Here is a 16,663-nt window from a genome sequence, read left to right on the forward strand (position 1 = left end):
TTCCAGAGCACAATGCTTGACAGAGAGAGACATTTTGAAGCTGGGAATCCAAATAGGAACACAAAATATCATGGCAACCAAAAAAATAAAAATAAAAAGACAGATGTATTTCTTCTGAAAATGTAATGAATTAAATAGCATTTATTCTGAAAAATTCAACTCTGTCAACAGATTTCAGAGTTTAATGAGCTCTCAAATTTAAAACAACCCCTTGGAGAAGTAGAGAAGGCGCCTTCTGCGGCCCAATATCTGTGCGTGCGAGCGCACACGCACACACACAGTTTTATATCTTTTTAAATTCCATTATATTTCTTGTTCTACTTATTTACCGGTTCAAAGTTTGTCTTACATGCTTTGTTTAATTATGTCAATGTTTCAAAAAACAAAATATTAATGCATGTAGCCAAATCTTTATCTGCAATTGTGCACAAATACCAGCTTTGACCACACTATACAGAAATGCAAAAAAAAATGAATTAGGTAAAATAACAGTTATATACTAATTCACCTGTGATGGTTTTGTAATAGCATCACCATATTGTAATAAATAACATAATAACAATCATTCAAATATTAATATCATCAAAATGCATTTTCTGAAAGTAGTTGTTTTGATTTTAGCATTTTTTTCTAAATTCAAACACTTATACTATACCTCTGTCCTCTAGAATGAAAGAGGAGATGATGTGGTCCCACTCTGCATTTCTGGTGTCCAGCAGAACTAGAACCAGGTCAAAGCGACTCAGCAAAGGGCTGGCCAGAGCCACATTGACAGACAGTGGCTCGTTGGGATCGTACTGGCCTTTAGGGTTGGCAGCTGCTAGGATGCTGGTTCTAGTATTCAGCTTACACACCATACTGTAAAGAGGAGACAATGTAAAGCAGGATATAGAATAAACTCATTGACTCAAGTCAATCTTTACTTTGCTTACAAACAACAATATTGTTTTTCTGAATAAAAGTGTGAGAAAGTGTTTTCTAGGATAATGTTGTATAGGACTGGATGACAAATCTAATCCATCTGGTTACCACTATCATCTCTTACCTCAGAGATGATAGTGGTAACTCGTTGGCAGGGTTGTAAGAGTTACTTTAAAAATGTAATCCGATAAAATTACTAGTTACCGGGGTGACGGTGGGTAAGTGGAGAGCAAGGTCGTCTTTCGATCAAAGGATCGGTGGTTCGAACCCTGGCTCCGCTAGTTACACGTCGATGTGTCCTTGAGCAAGACACTTAACCCCAAAATTGCTCCCATAGCTGTGCCTACGGTGTGATAGAATCTGAATTGTAAGTCGCTTTGCATAAAAGCATCTGCTAAATGACTGTAATGTAATGTAGTTACCTGTTAAAACATGCAATCATGAACATAATCCAAATATCACAATTTTAAAATTATTCAGTTTCTTTTGGATTACCTCATTACCAAATATGCAAGAGGAAAGTGATTATTTAGTATGTTAATTATCCAGTCAATTGATTATCTGTAACCACTTATCCTATTCAGGGTCGCGAGGGACTGGAGCCGATCTAAGCTGACATTTGGCAAATCCTTTACTGTCCCCAGACTATTGCAGGGCTGACACATAGAGACATACAACGAGTTACGCTCACATTACCACCTACGGTCAATTTAGAGTCATCAATTAACCTAAATTAGTCAAAGAGTTTGACGAGGTTATGTGCTTAGACCATTTGTATTCACCTTATCCAGTATATGCTTCCATGACAATATTATCAGAAAAGTCTCCAAAAACCTTCATTGTTATGCAGATGATACCCAATTATATCAATCGATCAATTATATCTATCGATCAAGCCAGATGAAACCAACCAGCTCATTAAACTTCAAGCATGTCTTCAGGACATAAAAAGCTGGATGACCTGCAACTTCCTAATGTTAAACTCAGACAAAAGTGAAGTTATTCTACTCGGCCCTGAACACCTCTGAAATCAGTTATCTGATGATATAGTTTCTCTAGATGGCATTGCTCTGGCATCCAGCAGCACCATAAAGAATCTCTGAGTTATCTTTGACCAGCAGGATTTGTCTTTTAACTCCCAGATAAAACACATTTCAAGGACCGCCTTTTTTCACCTACATAATATTTAAAAAATCAGTTCATGCATTTGTTACCTCTAGACTAGATTACTGCAATTCCTTATTATCAGGCTGCTCTAATAAGTCTCTTAAATCTCTCCAGTTGATTCAGAATGCTGCAGCACATGTACAAACAGAAACTAAGAAAAGAGATCATATTACTCCTGTATTAGCTTCTCTGCACTGGCTTCTACAATATAATTAAAAATTCTTCTCCTTGCCTACAAAGCCCGAATTGGTATGGCACCATCATATCTTAAGGAGCTTATAGGACCCTATTACCCTACTAGAGAGCTGAGCTCCCTAAATTCAGGGTTACTTGTGGTACCTAGTCTTAAAAAGTAGGATGGGAGCCAGAGCCCCGAGTTATCAAGCTCCTCTTTTGCGGAACCAGCTTCCCGTTTCAGTCTGGAGGGCAGACGCACTCACCACATTTAAGAGTAGGCTTAAAACTTTACTTTTTGATAGTGCTTATAGTTAGGGCTGGCTCAAGTTTGCCTTGGGCAGCCCCTAGATAAGCTGCTATAGGCCTAGACTGACGGAGGACTTCCGAGGATACACTGAGCTCCTCTCTCTTCATCTCCTTCTGTATGAATTCCTGTCCCATTAATGCTCATTACTAACTTTGCTTCTTCCCCGGAGCCTTTGTGCTTTCTCGCCTCACAGGTTTCCATGGATCGTGGTTATATCTAGACCAGGGGTCGGCAACCTTTTCTACCCAAAGAGCCATTTTGCCCTATTTTCCACCAAATAAAATTTGTCTGGAGCCGCAAAAGCTATTTGATATCACAGCTTATAAAGTTGTATATATCGTTACATTATACATACAAAAACTATAATTTGTTGTATTTATGAAAATATAGAACAAGAATAAAGACAACTCTTGACATTTTACTGCAATTTTACCTCATACAACAATATCAAACTCTTATGAAGAGCTCAGTTTGCTGCAGCAGCTAAGAAATCGCTCTTTGTCTCTCATCTCCAGCGTGACACTTTTCAGAAAATGCTGTGTGCTTGTTCTGGAAGCATAGAGGTAAGCCAGCATCGTTGGCAGTGAAAGCAAATGAAGACGTCCACGCAGAGTTAAACTCTATTTTCCTCCGTGACTTTTCTTTTTTTGGATTTATCCATTGATGGTTTACAGAGGGCGGGGGTCTGAAAATCATGATCAGCCACCTGCAGGGAAAAGCGCTTGACAGGGGTAGATTTAACTGCCTGTGGGAATAATTAACATATAAGATTCTGTTCATTCTTGCTTATAAATGATATTCTCTCTGAACACGTTTGTGTCATGTGAGATAACTTCTTTGATCAGCGCAATGTTCCTGCTCTTCTTTCTATTTCCTCGTCTCAGCCCCGTGTGTCACGGTGTGTGTAAACCTCACTCGAATCAGGAAACTTGTCAGAATACTCATATTTGATTGGCTGAACTGCATCACGTGATGTGATTTGCAATGCATCGATTGGAGAGAGAAGCAAAAAAAGTTGGACATGATCCCGGTGTCCAACAACACTGAGTCGCGCCGCATCGATGCTTTGTCCGAAGACATCCTGGCTACATTAGTCGGTCGCGTGAAGAAGAGTGAGTTTCACTCTCTGCAAGTAGACGAGCCTACAGATGTGGCCAATCTGGCCAATCGTCCGTTACCTTCGTAACGTTACGTCCGTTACCTTTTCGAAGGCACGGTGCAGGAAGAGTTTTTGTGTTTTTTATCTTGTAAACAAACGCCACGCGCGAGCAAACTGTTCTCTCATTCGTCCGATTTTTATGCGGCTCTGTTGCTTTTTTTTTTTTAAGGTGTGTGTGTGTGTGGGGGGGGGGGGGTTGGGGGTGCGTGAACCCGGTCGGGATGTAGAAGGGGGTGCGTGGCCTAAAAAGTTTGGGAACCGCTGGTTCTAGAGGAATCGAGATTGTGTGGCTGTTGCTTTAGCCCTGTTTGAATCAGTAGGGAACAGCTGCCTAAATGCTGCGGGGAGTTTGTAGCGTGTGCTGCTGTTGTTTTCCTGCTAAGCTAGTTTAGCATAGCGTGCCTCACCAGAGTACAATGTTCTTCTTCCGTGGTGGGCGGACCCATTGCCTGTTACGTTAGGTGGGTTGCCATGTTGAGCGCAGTGGCTCCACCGAGAGAGAACATTATATTTCCCACAATTTAAGCTTCTGCATTTTCCAAATGAGATAGTGTTATTCAAACGTATTGTTTGATTCGTAATGCGTACCGAACCGTGAGCCTCGTACCGAACCGTGAGCCTCGTACCGAACCGTGAGCCTCGTACCGAACCGTGAGCCTCGTACCGAACCGTGAGCCTCGTACCGAACCGTGAGCCTCGTACCGAACCGTGAGCCTCGTACCGAACCGTGAGCCTCGTACCGAACCGTGAGCCTCGTACCGAACGGTTCAATATGAATACGTGTATTGTTACACCCCTAATAACCTGTAGCGTCATAATGAAGTTATTGGGAGGTGGCTAAACTGTAGTAGGACAGCACTGAAGGCCCAGGTATAAAACACATGGCCCGCCACTGGTTAGTTCTCTACACAAGAGCAGAATAGCAAATAACTTTTAAAATTGCTCCATCAACACTCAACATATCGTCATATATGCATAAATACAGCAGCGTTGTTTTTATTCTTTGTATCATATGGTTTATAGACATAGGGCCTGTCTCCTTTCACAAGTACGGACTTGGGTACTCTTGGCCTCCGGACTGGGAGTCTGGAATCCAAGTCCAGAGAACGCAGTACAGACAATTGGAACAGCAGCTTACTTGATGACATCACCACCTCAGCTGGTCTTTCTAATGAGTTTAATCCGTTTTTTTTTTTACTGTAAAGTATTTTTACAATCAAACTAAATATGACAACCTCGCTTTTTTCATTTCCATTGAAAATAAAAAATGATATATTATTATATATGTGTATTATATTATATATATATATATATATATATATATATATATATATATATATATTAGGGCTGGGCAAGTTAACGCATTAATTAATTAACGCCAACAATTATTTTATCGCGCGTTAACGCAGTTTTTTAAAAATTATTATTTTGAAGGTCCGTTGCTCACTGGCAACGGTGGAGGGAGACTTCGGCAGACTACGTTGGATGCAGCGTGTGGAAAAAGTACAGATAAACAAAAGCAAGACAAGATCCCTCCTCGATCCTTGCTCCTCCGAGCTAAATAAGAGCTTTGGGACGGCCGTCAATATGCCGGTGCAGAACAACTTCCGGTTCAAGCGAGGAAATGACAATTAAGAGACTTGGGATGTACCCAAGTCACCTCCGATGCATCCCCGGTAAAATGGGAGGAGCAAGCCACATCCGGGCATTTGGACCTTGCTTGGCTCGATGCGAACTTTGAATTGGAACAGTACTTGGGCTGAGACTGATGACGTTTCACAAGTCCACGAGAAGACAAGCACGCATATTGAAAAAGGCGTCCGATCTCTACTAATATGAGGTATCGTAGAGCTCTGGGTGCCCATCTACGGCTACAATATTTTTTTCCTGATTCAACAACGGCAGAATGTCAGTGATGACAGGAGGAAACCTCAACGCTGATAGGCTTTCGCGATACAGCGTCACGCAAATTTCTGACCAGAGTTGAAAAATTTCAACTTGCGCAAATGAGGGGAATTTGAGTGATACACATCACTCCATTCGTGACGCCTCGGTGTGAACACAGCATAACAGAGGGGCAAGAATACACAAAAGCATGATGAGCCTCAGGTTACAGAGGCAGCTCTATGCATCAGTGACATGACATTTGTCACAACAGATTTTACACCTGAAACTGCTATTTTCAAAGACCTTGTAATGGATGGACTGCACTTGTATAGTTATTTTCTAGTCTTCCAACCACTCAAAGCTCTTTAACACTACATGTCATCCATTCACACATCATTCATCCATTCACAAACAGATGGCAGGGGACACAATGCAAGGTGCCACCTGCCCATCATCAGGATCTATCTATGCATTCATACCAATTCATAAACCGCAGCAGTAATTTGTGTCTTGCCCAAGGACACATTGAAATGGACTAGCGGAGTCGGGGATCGAACCTCCAATCCTCTGATTGAAGGATGACCCTGCTCTACCACTGAGCCACAGTCGCCTTTGTATACCTTATTACAGCAAAACCCCAATAAACCTAGATGAATGTCTGTGTTCTAATTCTGTGACCATTTGGACATGTTGGCATGACTGTCCTACCCAGCTTTGGCCACACTGATAGACTGTTGTTCCATAGCTTCATGGATGCTGATGCGGTCGTGTTCCTTGATACTGTTGAATTCATCAATGCAGCACAAACCACCATCTGCCAGGACCAGGGCTCCTGCTTCCAGATGCCAATCACCTCCATCTTTCACCGCCGCTACGGTCAGTCCTTCAACAAATGACATGATTTGTCAATACATTTTGTTCATCCAGCAAAACATGAAGTGATTGGATATGTTTATATGTAAGCATGTCAAATTCTTTATGTGAGAACATTAAGCTCTTGATTGACAAATTCCTGATAAATGGATAATATACAGCACTGACAAGAGAGCTGACAGAGAACACAGCCTACCTGCACTTGTTGATCCAATTCCAGCTGTGAGTACAGAGCGAGGGATGATCTTAGCTGCATACTTTAGAAACTGAGATTTCCCTGTGCCAGGGTCGCCGACCAGCAACATATGACACTCCCCTAGAGAGGAAGAGATGAAGTCGTTGTGAGAAAATCCAGCATAGAAAAAACATTTGTCAGTCTCCATATTGTCATGGCCACAGGTTGTCATTTGTTGGTTTTTCGGGTTTTCAATCTCAACAGGGCGGGTCTCACGCCCTGTTGGCATGAGTCATTCGGCATGAAAAAGGAAGTTGTCCAAGGTACATTATCCAATCTGCACAAAACTTCTTATGCATGATGCTACTTCAAGCTTGAACATACTTCAATTCAATAACTCATAGCGCCGCCTACTGGCTAAAGGAAATATGATATTTTATACTTTTAATTATTCCTCCTAGCCAGGTGACCTGATGAGTCTAGAATTTGGTACGGATAGCCTTAAGACATGGATGATGCAAACACATTATTGAGAACTCCTACACACTGGGTCCGATTTCTACGAAATTTACTGTGGCTCATAATTGGATCTAGATCAGGGGTTCTGAACCTTTTTGACCTCGGGGCCCAACTTTTCAAGTACAAAGTGTCCCGGGGCCCATTCAAATATTAACACTGTATTAGTTTAACTAATTGATCGCTCTTAGTTTGATTGGTATTCAACAAATATATAAAATCCACTTACAGTTTAACAAGCAAAACCCTTGTCAAATAAATGAGATGATACAATGTTATTATCACAAAGACATTTATTTATCATGTGTATGTAAACCTGCATACACAACAAGAAGCCCAACGAGCGTTAGATGTTTCTGGACCTTTTGGAATTTTAGTTGAATACCCCTGCCCTAGACCTTAAGAGAATCATTGTAGCAGTACTACCTGTGCCGTGACAATGCAGTATATTGCATTATAAACGTGTAAACTCTCTGGCTATTGATATTTTTCCTTACTTTATGTGACACATGTGAAATATGACAGAGAAAGATACCTCTGATCATGGTCCCAGAAGAATCCACTCTCTGCACCCCACCAGCCAATACCATGGAAACCGCCAGTTTAATCACAAACATGCCAAATACCTGTGGGCACAGGCTCAACAAGATCTGGTTCCTACCTACAGAGAGAAGGAGGAGCATTAAAAAATAAATACAAATTAGATAAAATAAAAACATGGTTGAGTTTTGAATGTTATGAGGCAATTCTTACCCACCAGCTATGGGATCACATTTGTAGATATTCCAGAAGTCTTTAAACTCCTTCTGAACATCCTTCATGAGAAGAAGAGCAGCAGCAGCCTGCTGGTTGTTTACTTCTATGTTGTTAGCTTTGAGGACCAGCTCCAAATCACAACGAGTGCCATCATAAAAGGGCTTCCAGCGCTGGTACATCACCCCATAAACAGTTACATCATCTCCTAGAAGCACCCCATAAACAGTTACATCATCTCCTAGGACAGGGGTCGGCAACCTGCGGCTCCCTGAGCCTACATCCACACTAATCCGTTTTTGTTAAACGATCTCTGTCCACGCGGCGTTTCAGCATCGTTTTCTAAATCAGTGGGCCCGTGGATCATTTTGTACCGGGCTGCACAGAAAGAATAAATATTATATTATTTCCGTTTTGTTGATTATCAGAGTCTGAAAGAAGTTTTATTTTGAAAAATGACCGGATTCTCTGGCAATTTCCTCCGCCTGTGCCTCTTGACATGTCAAGACGCTTGTCTCGTCACGTGATAAGTTACCTCAAAAATGAAGCCCGCAAACTAGCGAAAATTTGTAAATAACTTTTGGAGAGTGTCTTTGCAAAGGGAGAAAGGCCACTCAGGAGACAAAAGAAGAGCAGACAACTTCCAAGAAAAAGAAAGCTTCATTTAACAGACAATATCAGGAGTCTGATTAAATATCGGGAGTAATTCTGACGCTCTACAGAATATGTGGCGACAGAGGATCAGCTGCTGGAGACTGTAAATGACGGTGGCCTTAAATGTTTGAGACAACAACTCTGCTGGTGTTTGGATTAAAATCAAGGCTGAATATCCTGAGATCGCCACTAAAGCACTGAAAACTCTGCTTCCATTTCACACATCCTCTTTGTGAAGCAGGATTTTCTGCAGTGACGGCAATCAAAACGAAATGACTGAGTAGACTGGACATAAGGAAAACACTTCGGGTGTCGTTGTCTCCCATTAACCCAGATGGACCGTCTCGTTGCAGAGAAACAAGCTCAGGGCTGCCACTGATTCAGTGTTATTGTGAGTTGTATTTATTTATGCATTTTATATTTGTTTCCATGCCGATCGTATCATTTTATTTCGTCGTGTTTTTCCGCCAAACCTTGTAGGCTGGTCCGTGAAAATATTGTCTTGCATGAAACCGGTCCGTGGTGCAAAAAAGGTTGGGGACCACTGTTCTAAATGATCTCCGTCCAGACTCAAACACCTGAAATCGAATATCACGTGACTATTCACGTACACTGGGTGGGTACCGGTGTAAACAGGCAGTGGATTGGTTGCTCAAAGCCGCTAACGTGACTTTAGACGGCCGCTCCGTAGGTCTGATAACGCCGCTAATCGCTCCAATAACAGCTGCTTCCTCCGTAATTATGCAGACTTTAACTGGACAACAGCTGCTAGTAAAGACAACAAGGTCAGTAATACCTGACCTTAAATAAACATGTTTTAATATTTTGTCAACTAAAATGTGCGTCACATCCTATTACACCTGTCAAGCGCCTTTCCCTGCAGGTGGCTAATCATGATTTTCAGACCCCCGCCCTCGGTAAACGGTCACGGAGGAAAACAGAGTTTAATTCTGCGTGGACGTATTCATTTGCTTTCACTGCCGATGCTGGCTTACCTGTATGTTTGATATGTACAAACAATGTAATGTTGAATGACACTTCTAGAACAAACAGCATTTGCTGAAAAGTATCACGCTGGAGATGATTTCTCAACTGCTGCAGCAAACTCTCCTCTTCATAAGAGTTTGATATTGTTATAACAAGTAAAATAGCAATAAAATGTCAAGAATTGTCTTTATTCTTGTTCTATAATTTCATAAATACAACAAACTATAGTTTTTGTATGTATAATATAACTATATACAAAACATTATAAGCTGTGATATCAAATAGCCTTTGCGGCTCCAGACAAATTTCATTTGGTGGAAAATAGAGCAAAATGGCTCTTTGGATAGTAAAGGTTGCCGACCCCTGTACTAGGAGCACCCCATAAACACTTACATCTACTAGGAGCACCCCATAAACAGTTACATCATCTACTAGGAGCACCCCATAGATTTAATGTGTCAGTTACTGAAAGCTATCGTATAAGCATGGCATTGCACACTGCGCCATCATACGGTGTCTCATTTAATTTCAAACTTCATGCTGCAACAATGCTTTGTCCCACATCAGCAGACAGGACCTAGAGTGTATTTTGTCATAGATATGTGAACAGCTTTTAATTTAGTAATTTTAATTTTCTAAACACATTGTTGTACTAGAAAAGTGGAAATGATATATCAGAAGACTCTGATCACTTTGAGGCAGTTGGTGATGTGACTGGGTCATCACTGGCAGTCAATATAATGACAAAGCCTTCTGTTTGCTTGGGTACACATGTGCATACATTTGGAGAAGCTGGTTATAGGTGTTACTGTTAACAAAGCTAACTATTTACAGTTCTTACCAGATTTACAACTGTCGACAAGGTCGTCCTCCAGAACCACCAGCATAGCGCGAGGAATACTGCCCACTGACAGCCTCTGCACCTGTGTGTGTGGTGGGGAGGAGAGATTTACACTGACCAAACGTTAAATCCATACACACTCTGCAAATGAACAATAACACATGCATAGCTGTCCTACCTGCTCTTGTATCTTGATCTCCTGGAAGTCCCTGCAGGCAGCAGGCTGAGATCCTCCAGCCAGACAGCTGAATTTGAACGAATTACAGCCATGAGGATTAGGACAGGCCACGGGTGGGACAAAGATGTAGAACTGGTCAAAATCAGCCTGCACAGTGAAGACATGATGACACTTTGCGCACATGTAATCACGCTCGTATTCCAAAACCTATGAGAGGAAGAGAAGGATCTCTCATGACTCTCTAGACAGAGAGGGAACACAGACACTTGCAACAGCATGAAGATCCACCAATTTACAACCAGCTCCAAAATGTATGTCTGCATCTCATCAGCCATTACCTAACCCTTACTCACGTCCCTTTATGCATATTTCTGTCCCACTGTTGGCCACCTACTTCCTCATCAAGGCATCCTATCACTAGTAGTGATTTTACGAGTAGTTTTTTTTTTGTACATTTCTGTTCTATTACTATCATCATCATCATCATATCTTAAGTATTTTTTCTTTGTAGTGTATGTTTAATGTGCTGCTGCCATCACAGCCAGGGGACTCCTTTCTACTCTACTGGTCAAATATTCCTTCAGTCAGGGATACTGGTGGGAGAGGCAGAGCCTTCTTTGTTCCCCACAGTAATATAGTCATTTTGTTGATAAGCACATTATAGACCTTGTTTAACAACTGAATCATAACAAAACTATGTCAAAACATAGTATGTGGTTTGACCATGTTCAGTCAATGTGATAAATGGTGTTACATATAAAATGAAATTTTCTGCAATGGTAACTGTAATATTTGTTTTGAAAGTGGACTGATTTAGCATCTCACATGACATGGATATTTAATTTATTGGTTTATTTGAATGGGACAGTGCACATTAATAAAAACATTTCTGCAAATGTGCCAGAGTTAGCCAAAAGGCTATTTTTCATCTGCAGTTCCAAAGGCAGATGTTTATAAAATAAACCTAAAAACAATGTAAGATTAAAGTTAAAAGGTTATACAACATTGTCACTTAATGCGTGGACAAACAATGAAAAAAGTGAGAATAACTATGTTACACTTTCGACTTTATTTTCATCAAGGGGAAAATCATCTCCACAGCTGACACGTCAGACAAAAAGACGCTGCAGCTCAGAGATAGAACGGGTCGTCTTCCAATCGGCAGATCGCTCCCTGTCGACCCGTGTGTCCTTGCTCCTGATTGCTATGCCATCGGTGTAAGAATGGGTATGAATGTGTTTAGTCCTGATTGGCAGGTGGCACCTTGCATGGCAGTTCCTGTCATCAGTGTATGAATGGGTGTGAATGGGTGAATGATGACATGTAGTGTAAAGAGCTTTGAGTGGTCGGAAGACTAGAAAAGCGCGATACAAGTACAGTCCATTTACCTGGTAGTTTCTGTCATCAGTATGAATGTGTGTGAATGGATGAACTGATCCCTGCCATGCCATTACCTTGGCAGCACTGGTGCGTATGACAGTTCCAGTGACAGACAGAAAGTGTCCTACATCTCTGGACCTGGGAATGGTGTCTCTGGTCAGCTCTGGACACACTGGAAGACCTGGGCACACAAATGAGTCAATAAACAGAGAGGTGACTTGTATCCAATAGGGGCAGTATTTAAAGTCTTCATCCAACTAAGGTTTTATCATGTGTGCAATTACATGGAGATGGGAGAGGGCCTTCCCCATCGACACCCCCCCAGCACCTCAGACATATTATTATTATTATAGCTAAAATAAATAAAATCGGTGCAACGTCCCAAGTCAAGTCAGACTGTATTTGTACAGCACAGTTAACTAAAGTGCTGAACAGGCATCTGACCATCATTCCCAATTGGATGTCTGACCTGTAATGCGGGCATGAAGAGTGTGTCTCATTCTCTCGGTTCTTTGTCCTCCATACCGCGATAACTCCAGTGCTGTTCTGTGTAACACTTTATCAAATAGAGCAAGGACATCATGGGGATAGGCGTTGAAATAATCCCCAACCTGAGGCGTAGTAGAGATACCATAGCATTAGTGCAAGATAGATAGATATATATACATTAGTGCTGGGCAAGTTAACACGTTATTATCGCGTTAATGCATTCATTAATTAACGCCGACAATTATTTTATAGCGCGTTAACGCATTTTTTATTATTTATTTATTTTATTTTTAATTGAAAGACAAGAGACAATACATAGACATAACAACAAGAGGATGACAAGAGCAGTGGTATAAAAGCCAGCAAACATCCTATAGTCAGTTGGACATCGCTGCAGTAAAGTCAGCAGACACTCAGATCTCTGTGGTCAACTCAGCAGACACTTACATGTTAGTGCACCTATATGCTGAAATTCACAGTAAACGCATTTAAACGGCACAGATCGGGAGCGAGTGAAGGACTTTGAAAGTTTGCGGAAAGATTAACGCGAGACAACATCCGGTTTCTTCAGACGAACATCTGGTTTTCAGAATAAGATGCCAACAAAGTATGAATTATATGCACATTAAGTATAAAACATGCTGCCTGCATCTCGTGAACCAAATGTGATTGCCCTTTTGTTCATATAGCAGTACTTTTAAAATAAAAGTGCACAATACACTACTTTTGAATTCATTATTGAACTTTTGCCATAACAATGCGATTAATCGCGATAAAATATTTTAATCGTTGCCCCGGACGGACGGACGGACGGGACAGACGGACGGACGGACGGGACAGACGGACGGACGGACGGACGGACGGACAAGGTCTTAACTAAAAAAAACAAGCTAATACTAATATTTTGGGAGAAAGAAAAATACTGGTACAGATTGTGAAAATACAAAGTAATTTGACATAGCCATGTTAAAAAGGTGCTCAGTTAAACTAACTTCCAAGAAGCAGTTTGCTGCTGTTGGTGTATATATATATATATATATATATATATATATATATATATATATATATATATATATATATATATATACACATATACATATATACACATATACATATATATATATATATATATATATATACAATATTTTTTTTATCTAAGACTATAGGCCAACGTTCTTTGCATTCAGTGTTCTTGGACTTCTTTCATTAATAAATGGAAAGCAAAGTTATATTTGTCTCATGAGGTGTGTGATCCGTTGCACTCCTAGTAACCAATAGGGCTGCCACTTCTGACAGTCACATCCCTGCACTTTTTAAAGCTGCATCAGAACAGGTTAACAGGTTAACCGATCGGCTTGGCCACCCAGAGCCCTCCAGCCATTAAATTACATTTAATTATTATTTAGTTTGAGACACTTTTTTCAGAAAGGAATTCTCCACTCCATGAGAAATCCTAAAACACACTATTCTTGCAACAGGGTTGGAACATGTGGGCTAAACCTTTGTGGTCCAGAGGAGCAGCAAGCTGACCAATGGTATTGGTGTCATATCTGACCCGTTTACACTTTAAATGATCTCTTTAATTAATATACAACGCAACACTCTCTGCTCTTTGACCCCTATAGACAAGCAGACTGGGAGAAACAGAAATTATTCATCAAATGCTTTAATTTATTTACCAATTTGGCGACCTCTCCTCTAAATAATCCAGCCACATCCCTATCCATTCATGAGATTAAATCACACTTTAGGGTCGTCCTCATGGAATATGCAGCACCATGAATGATTTATAAGAGTGGCATTCACAATGTAATCCTGGCCAGGCATAAAACACAGAACAGAATATATTCCAACAATATAATTCACCAAATCTCACTTCAGGATGTTCAATTCAGAGACAAAAAATGGTTTACTAAAAACAGCGAACACTCGCTGACAGAAGTAAAACGCACCATAAACTCAAACTGATAACGGGATGATTCACTTTCCTCTCCCCCAACTAGATTTGTTATGGTTACTTGATGTTCAGTTCCAGGTTTATACATCTAGTTTGATATTTATTGCTTTGACGTTCAGGCCGAAAAGCCGATTAAACGACATATAACCCAGAGCAACGCAGGATAACACACGGAAGGATTTACATATTTAGAAACAAAATGAACTACAGAACTTGATGGATATGTGGACTAGCATTTACAGGTAAAGCATGATAATTGACAGGTCAGCTGTTCGGAGTTTAGTGTGGGCTGTAATTGAATGGATTAGTTTCCATGATCATAATCTTAGGAAAGGTGCATTGAAGAAAAACTGATGTTGAGTATTTATACAAATAATCTATGTTTTGATAAGATCATACTGTGTATTTATAAAATTGTGGTTTTCCAAGTAAAATGTCATTAGAAAGTGGCTTCAAGAGTATTGAAGGTTCGCTGTTAAATATTTGAAGAAAGAATTCTTCAAATATTTAACATGCAATACCTGATGGCAGAAACACAGTATATTGAATTTACTTTAAGTTGATTATTTTACAGGTGATTACATATGTAACATTGTGATATATTCGTACAGGAAGAATATGCTTCATAATGTCATACAGATTTGAACCATATTGCCTGGCTTAAGTTGAACAAGTCTAAAGCACACTGACTTACTTTTATCCATTTAGAATACAGTAGATTGTGTTTTGAATTGTGTTGCAATTACCTCCATATTGGCTTCAAACAAAGTCATGGCATTAATAACCACAGGATGATGGGTCTCTTCATTTGTATCTGCAATCAGCTGGAGAATGTCCTTATGATGATGATCCATCAGATAGGTTTCAAACACCCGACCAATCAGGGCCTCCTGATCGGGGCTCATCAACATAGTGAAGTGATGTGATCCCAACACCTGGAAGATTAGACATTAACAATGCAATGGTCAAGGTTTCACATTTATAAAGTCCCAGTTAAAGCAGCTCAACCAAGTTCACAACAGATTTCTACTCGTTAGAAATATGACCATGTCCGGTCAAGAATAATAATAATTGGAAATCTCTCCTTCTGTTGGACTCCACAGACAGAAATAATCACATGACAGTAATCAACTAACAGGATGGGGCTTTAGAGCCCTCTGTTGTGACAAAAATTGCTACAATTACTTGTCGTCTTCTGGTTATTGTCTTAATTAATCATTTATTTATAAAATATTAGAATATATAGAAAAAAGTTTCCAGTAGCTTTATCATCATCCAGCCAATAGTCCAGTCCAAAATATGTAGCTGATTAAAGTGAGACATAGAGAGGCAGTTCGCCCTCACATTGGTAACGTATTAATAATAATGCACACCTAATCTGCGGTCTCGAGTTAGAGAAAGCACAGCCGGTGATAAGTGACCTTACGTTTGCTCCGGATGGGTGTAGTTAACCGTCTTTAAGTCAGCCATAGAGACTTCAGTTACCTCAATAGCTGCACCATTGTTTTAATTAAAAAATAAGCGTTCACATACCGTATCTTACGAAATCAGAAGCATTCTTTCGTCTGTACAGATATAAACATGCGGCTTGTATTGCGCGGGCAGAACTGGGAGGAGAGGAGAGCTGGGCAGGGCAGGGCAGGTCGTCGTCTTCTTCTTCTTCTTTACGGTAGCTGTCCAGGGCGGGTCTGAAGCTCTTCTTCTGCTTATATTTGTAGCAGCTGAGACGCAGCAAATACGTATCGCTGCCTTCCACAGGCCATTTCAACACAAACGGTACTTTTCTCTTACTTGCGTCTTTTCCTGAGAGACAGCGAGTAGTACTCGCCGAGTACCAATACTTGCCACTGTCGGCAAGCGTGTGGCTAGTCAGTGGAAAACGTCAGTCAGGTGTCACAACAGCGGCAAGGGAGCGGCACACGTTCTGCACCCGCCAAGAAGCTGCCGAGCTGAGCGGGCGGAGCCACATTTCCTGGGAACACCCATTGTTGTTACGACAGGTCAGCTGCCGTAAATCAGTTTTATGATTTTAGTTGAGTCACCTGAGCCACCTGTATACAGCTGTAGCTCCCTGAGTCTCAATTCAGGGGCTGCATCCTTCGGAGGACCCAGCCTTCGCGGTCTACGTCGGCCGGGTCCTTTGAGGACCGCAATAGACCATGCGGTCTCCGAAATGCTGTTCCCGCCCCGCCCCCCTCTTGCTGCTCCCATCGCCTCGAATCCCTGCTCAGCAGGATTATAA

At 41.0% G+C, this 16,663-nt stretch overlaps 1 protein-coding gene across 1 annotated transcript in view; it reads right to left on the bottom strand.

The window, feature by feature from the left end:
• mcm9 (minichromosome maintenance 9 homologous recombination repair factor) overlaps positions 1-16,283 on the bottom strand; it is a 35,238-nt gene extending 18,955 nt beyond the window's left edge. Inside the window, exons 1-11 of the mRNA XM_079290331.1 lie at positions 15,955-16,283; positions 15,168-15,356; positions 12,445-12,586; positions 12,050-12,156; positions 10,596-10,802; positions 10,418-10,499; positions 7,940-8,143; positions 7,718-7,843; positions 6,688-6,807; positions 6,327-6,501; positions 656-858 (exon numbers count right to left, since the gene is read on the bottom strand). Coding sequence (XP_079146457.1) covers positions 656-858; positions 6,327-6,501; positions 6,688-6,807; positions 7,718-7,843; positions 7,940-8,143; positions 10,418-10,499; positions 10,596-10,802; positions 12,050-12,156; positions 12,445-12,586; positions 15,168-15,332 — 1,531 coding nt within the window. The 5' untranslated portion in view covers positions 15,333-15,356; positions 15,955-16,283. The remainder of the gene's footprint in view (positions 1-655; positions 859-6,326; positions 6,502-6,687; positions 6,808-7,717; positions 7,844-7,939; positions 8,144-10,417; positions 10,500-10,595; positions 10,803-12,049; positions 12,157-12,444; positions 12,587-15,167; positions 15,357-15,954) is intronic.
• Positions 16,284-16,663: the final 380 nt, after the last annotated feature.

The sequence above is a fragment of the Melanostigma gelatinosum genome, assembly GCF_949748355.1.
Source record: "Melanostigma gelatinosum genome assembly, chromosome: 19".
In the NCBI taxonomy this organism is placed as follows: Eukaryota; Metazoa; Chordata; class Actinopteri; order Perciformes; family Zoarcidae; genus Melanostigma; species Melanostigma gelatinosum.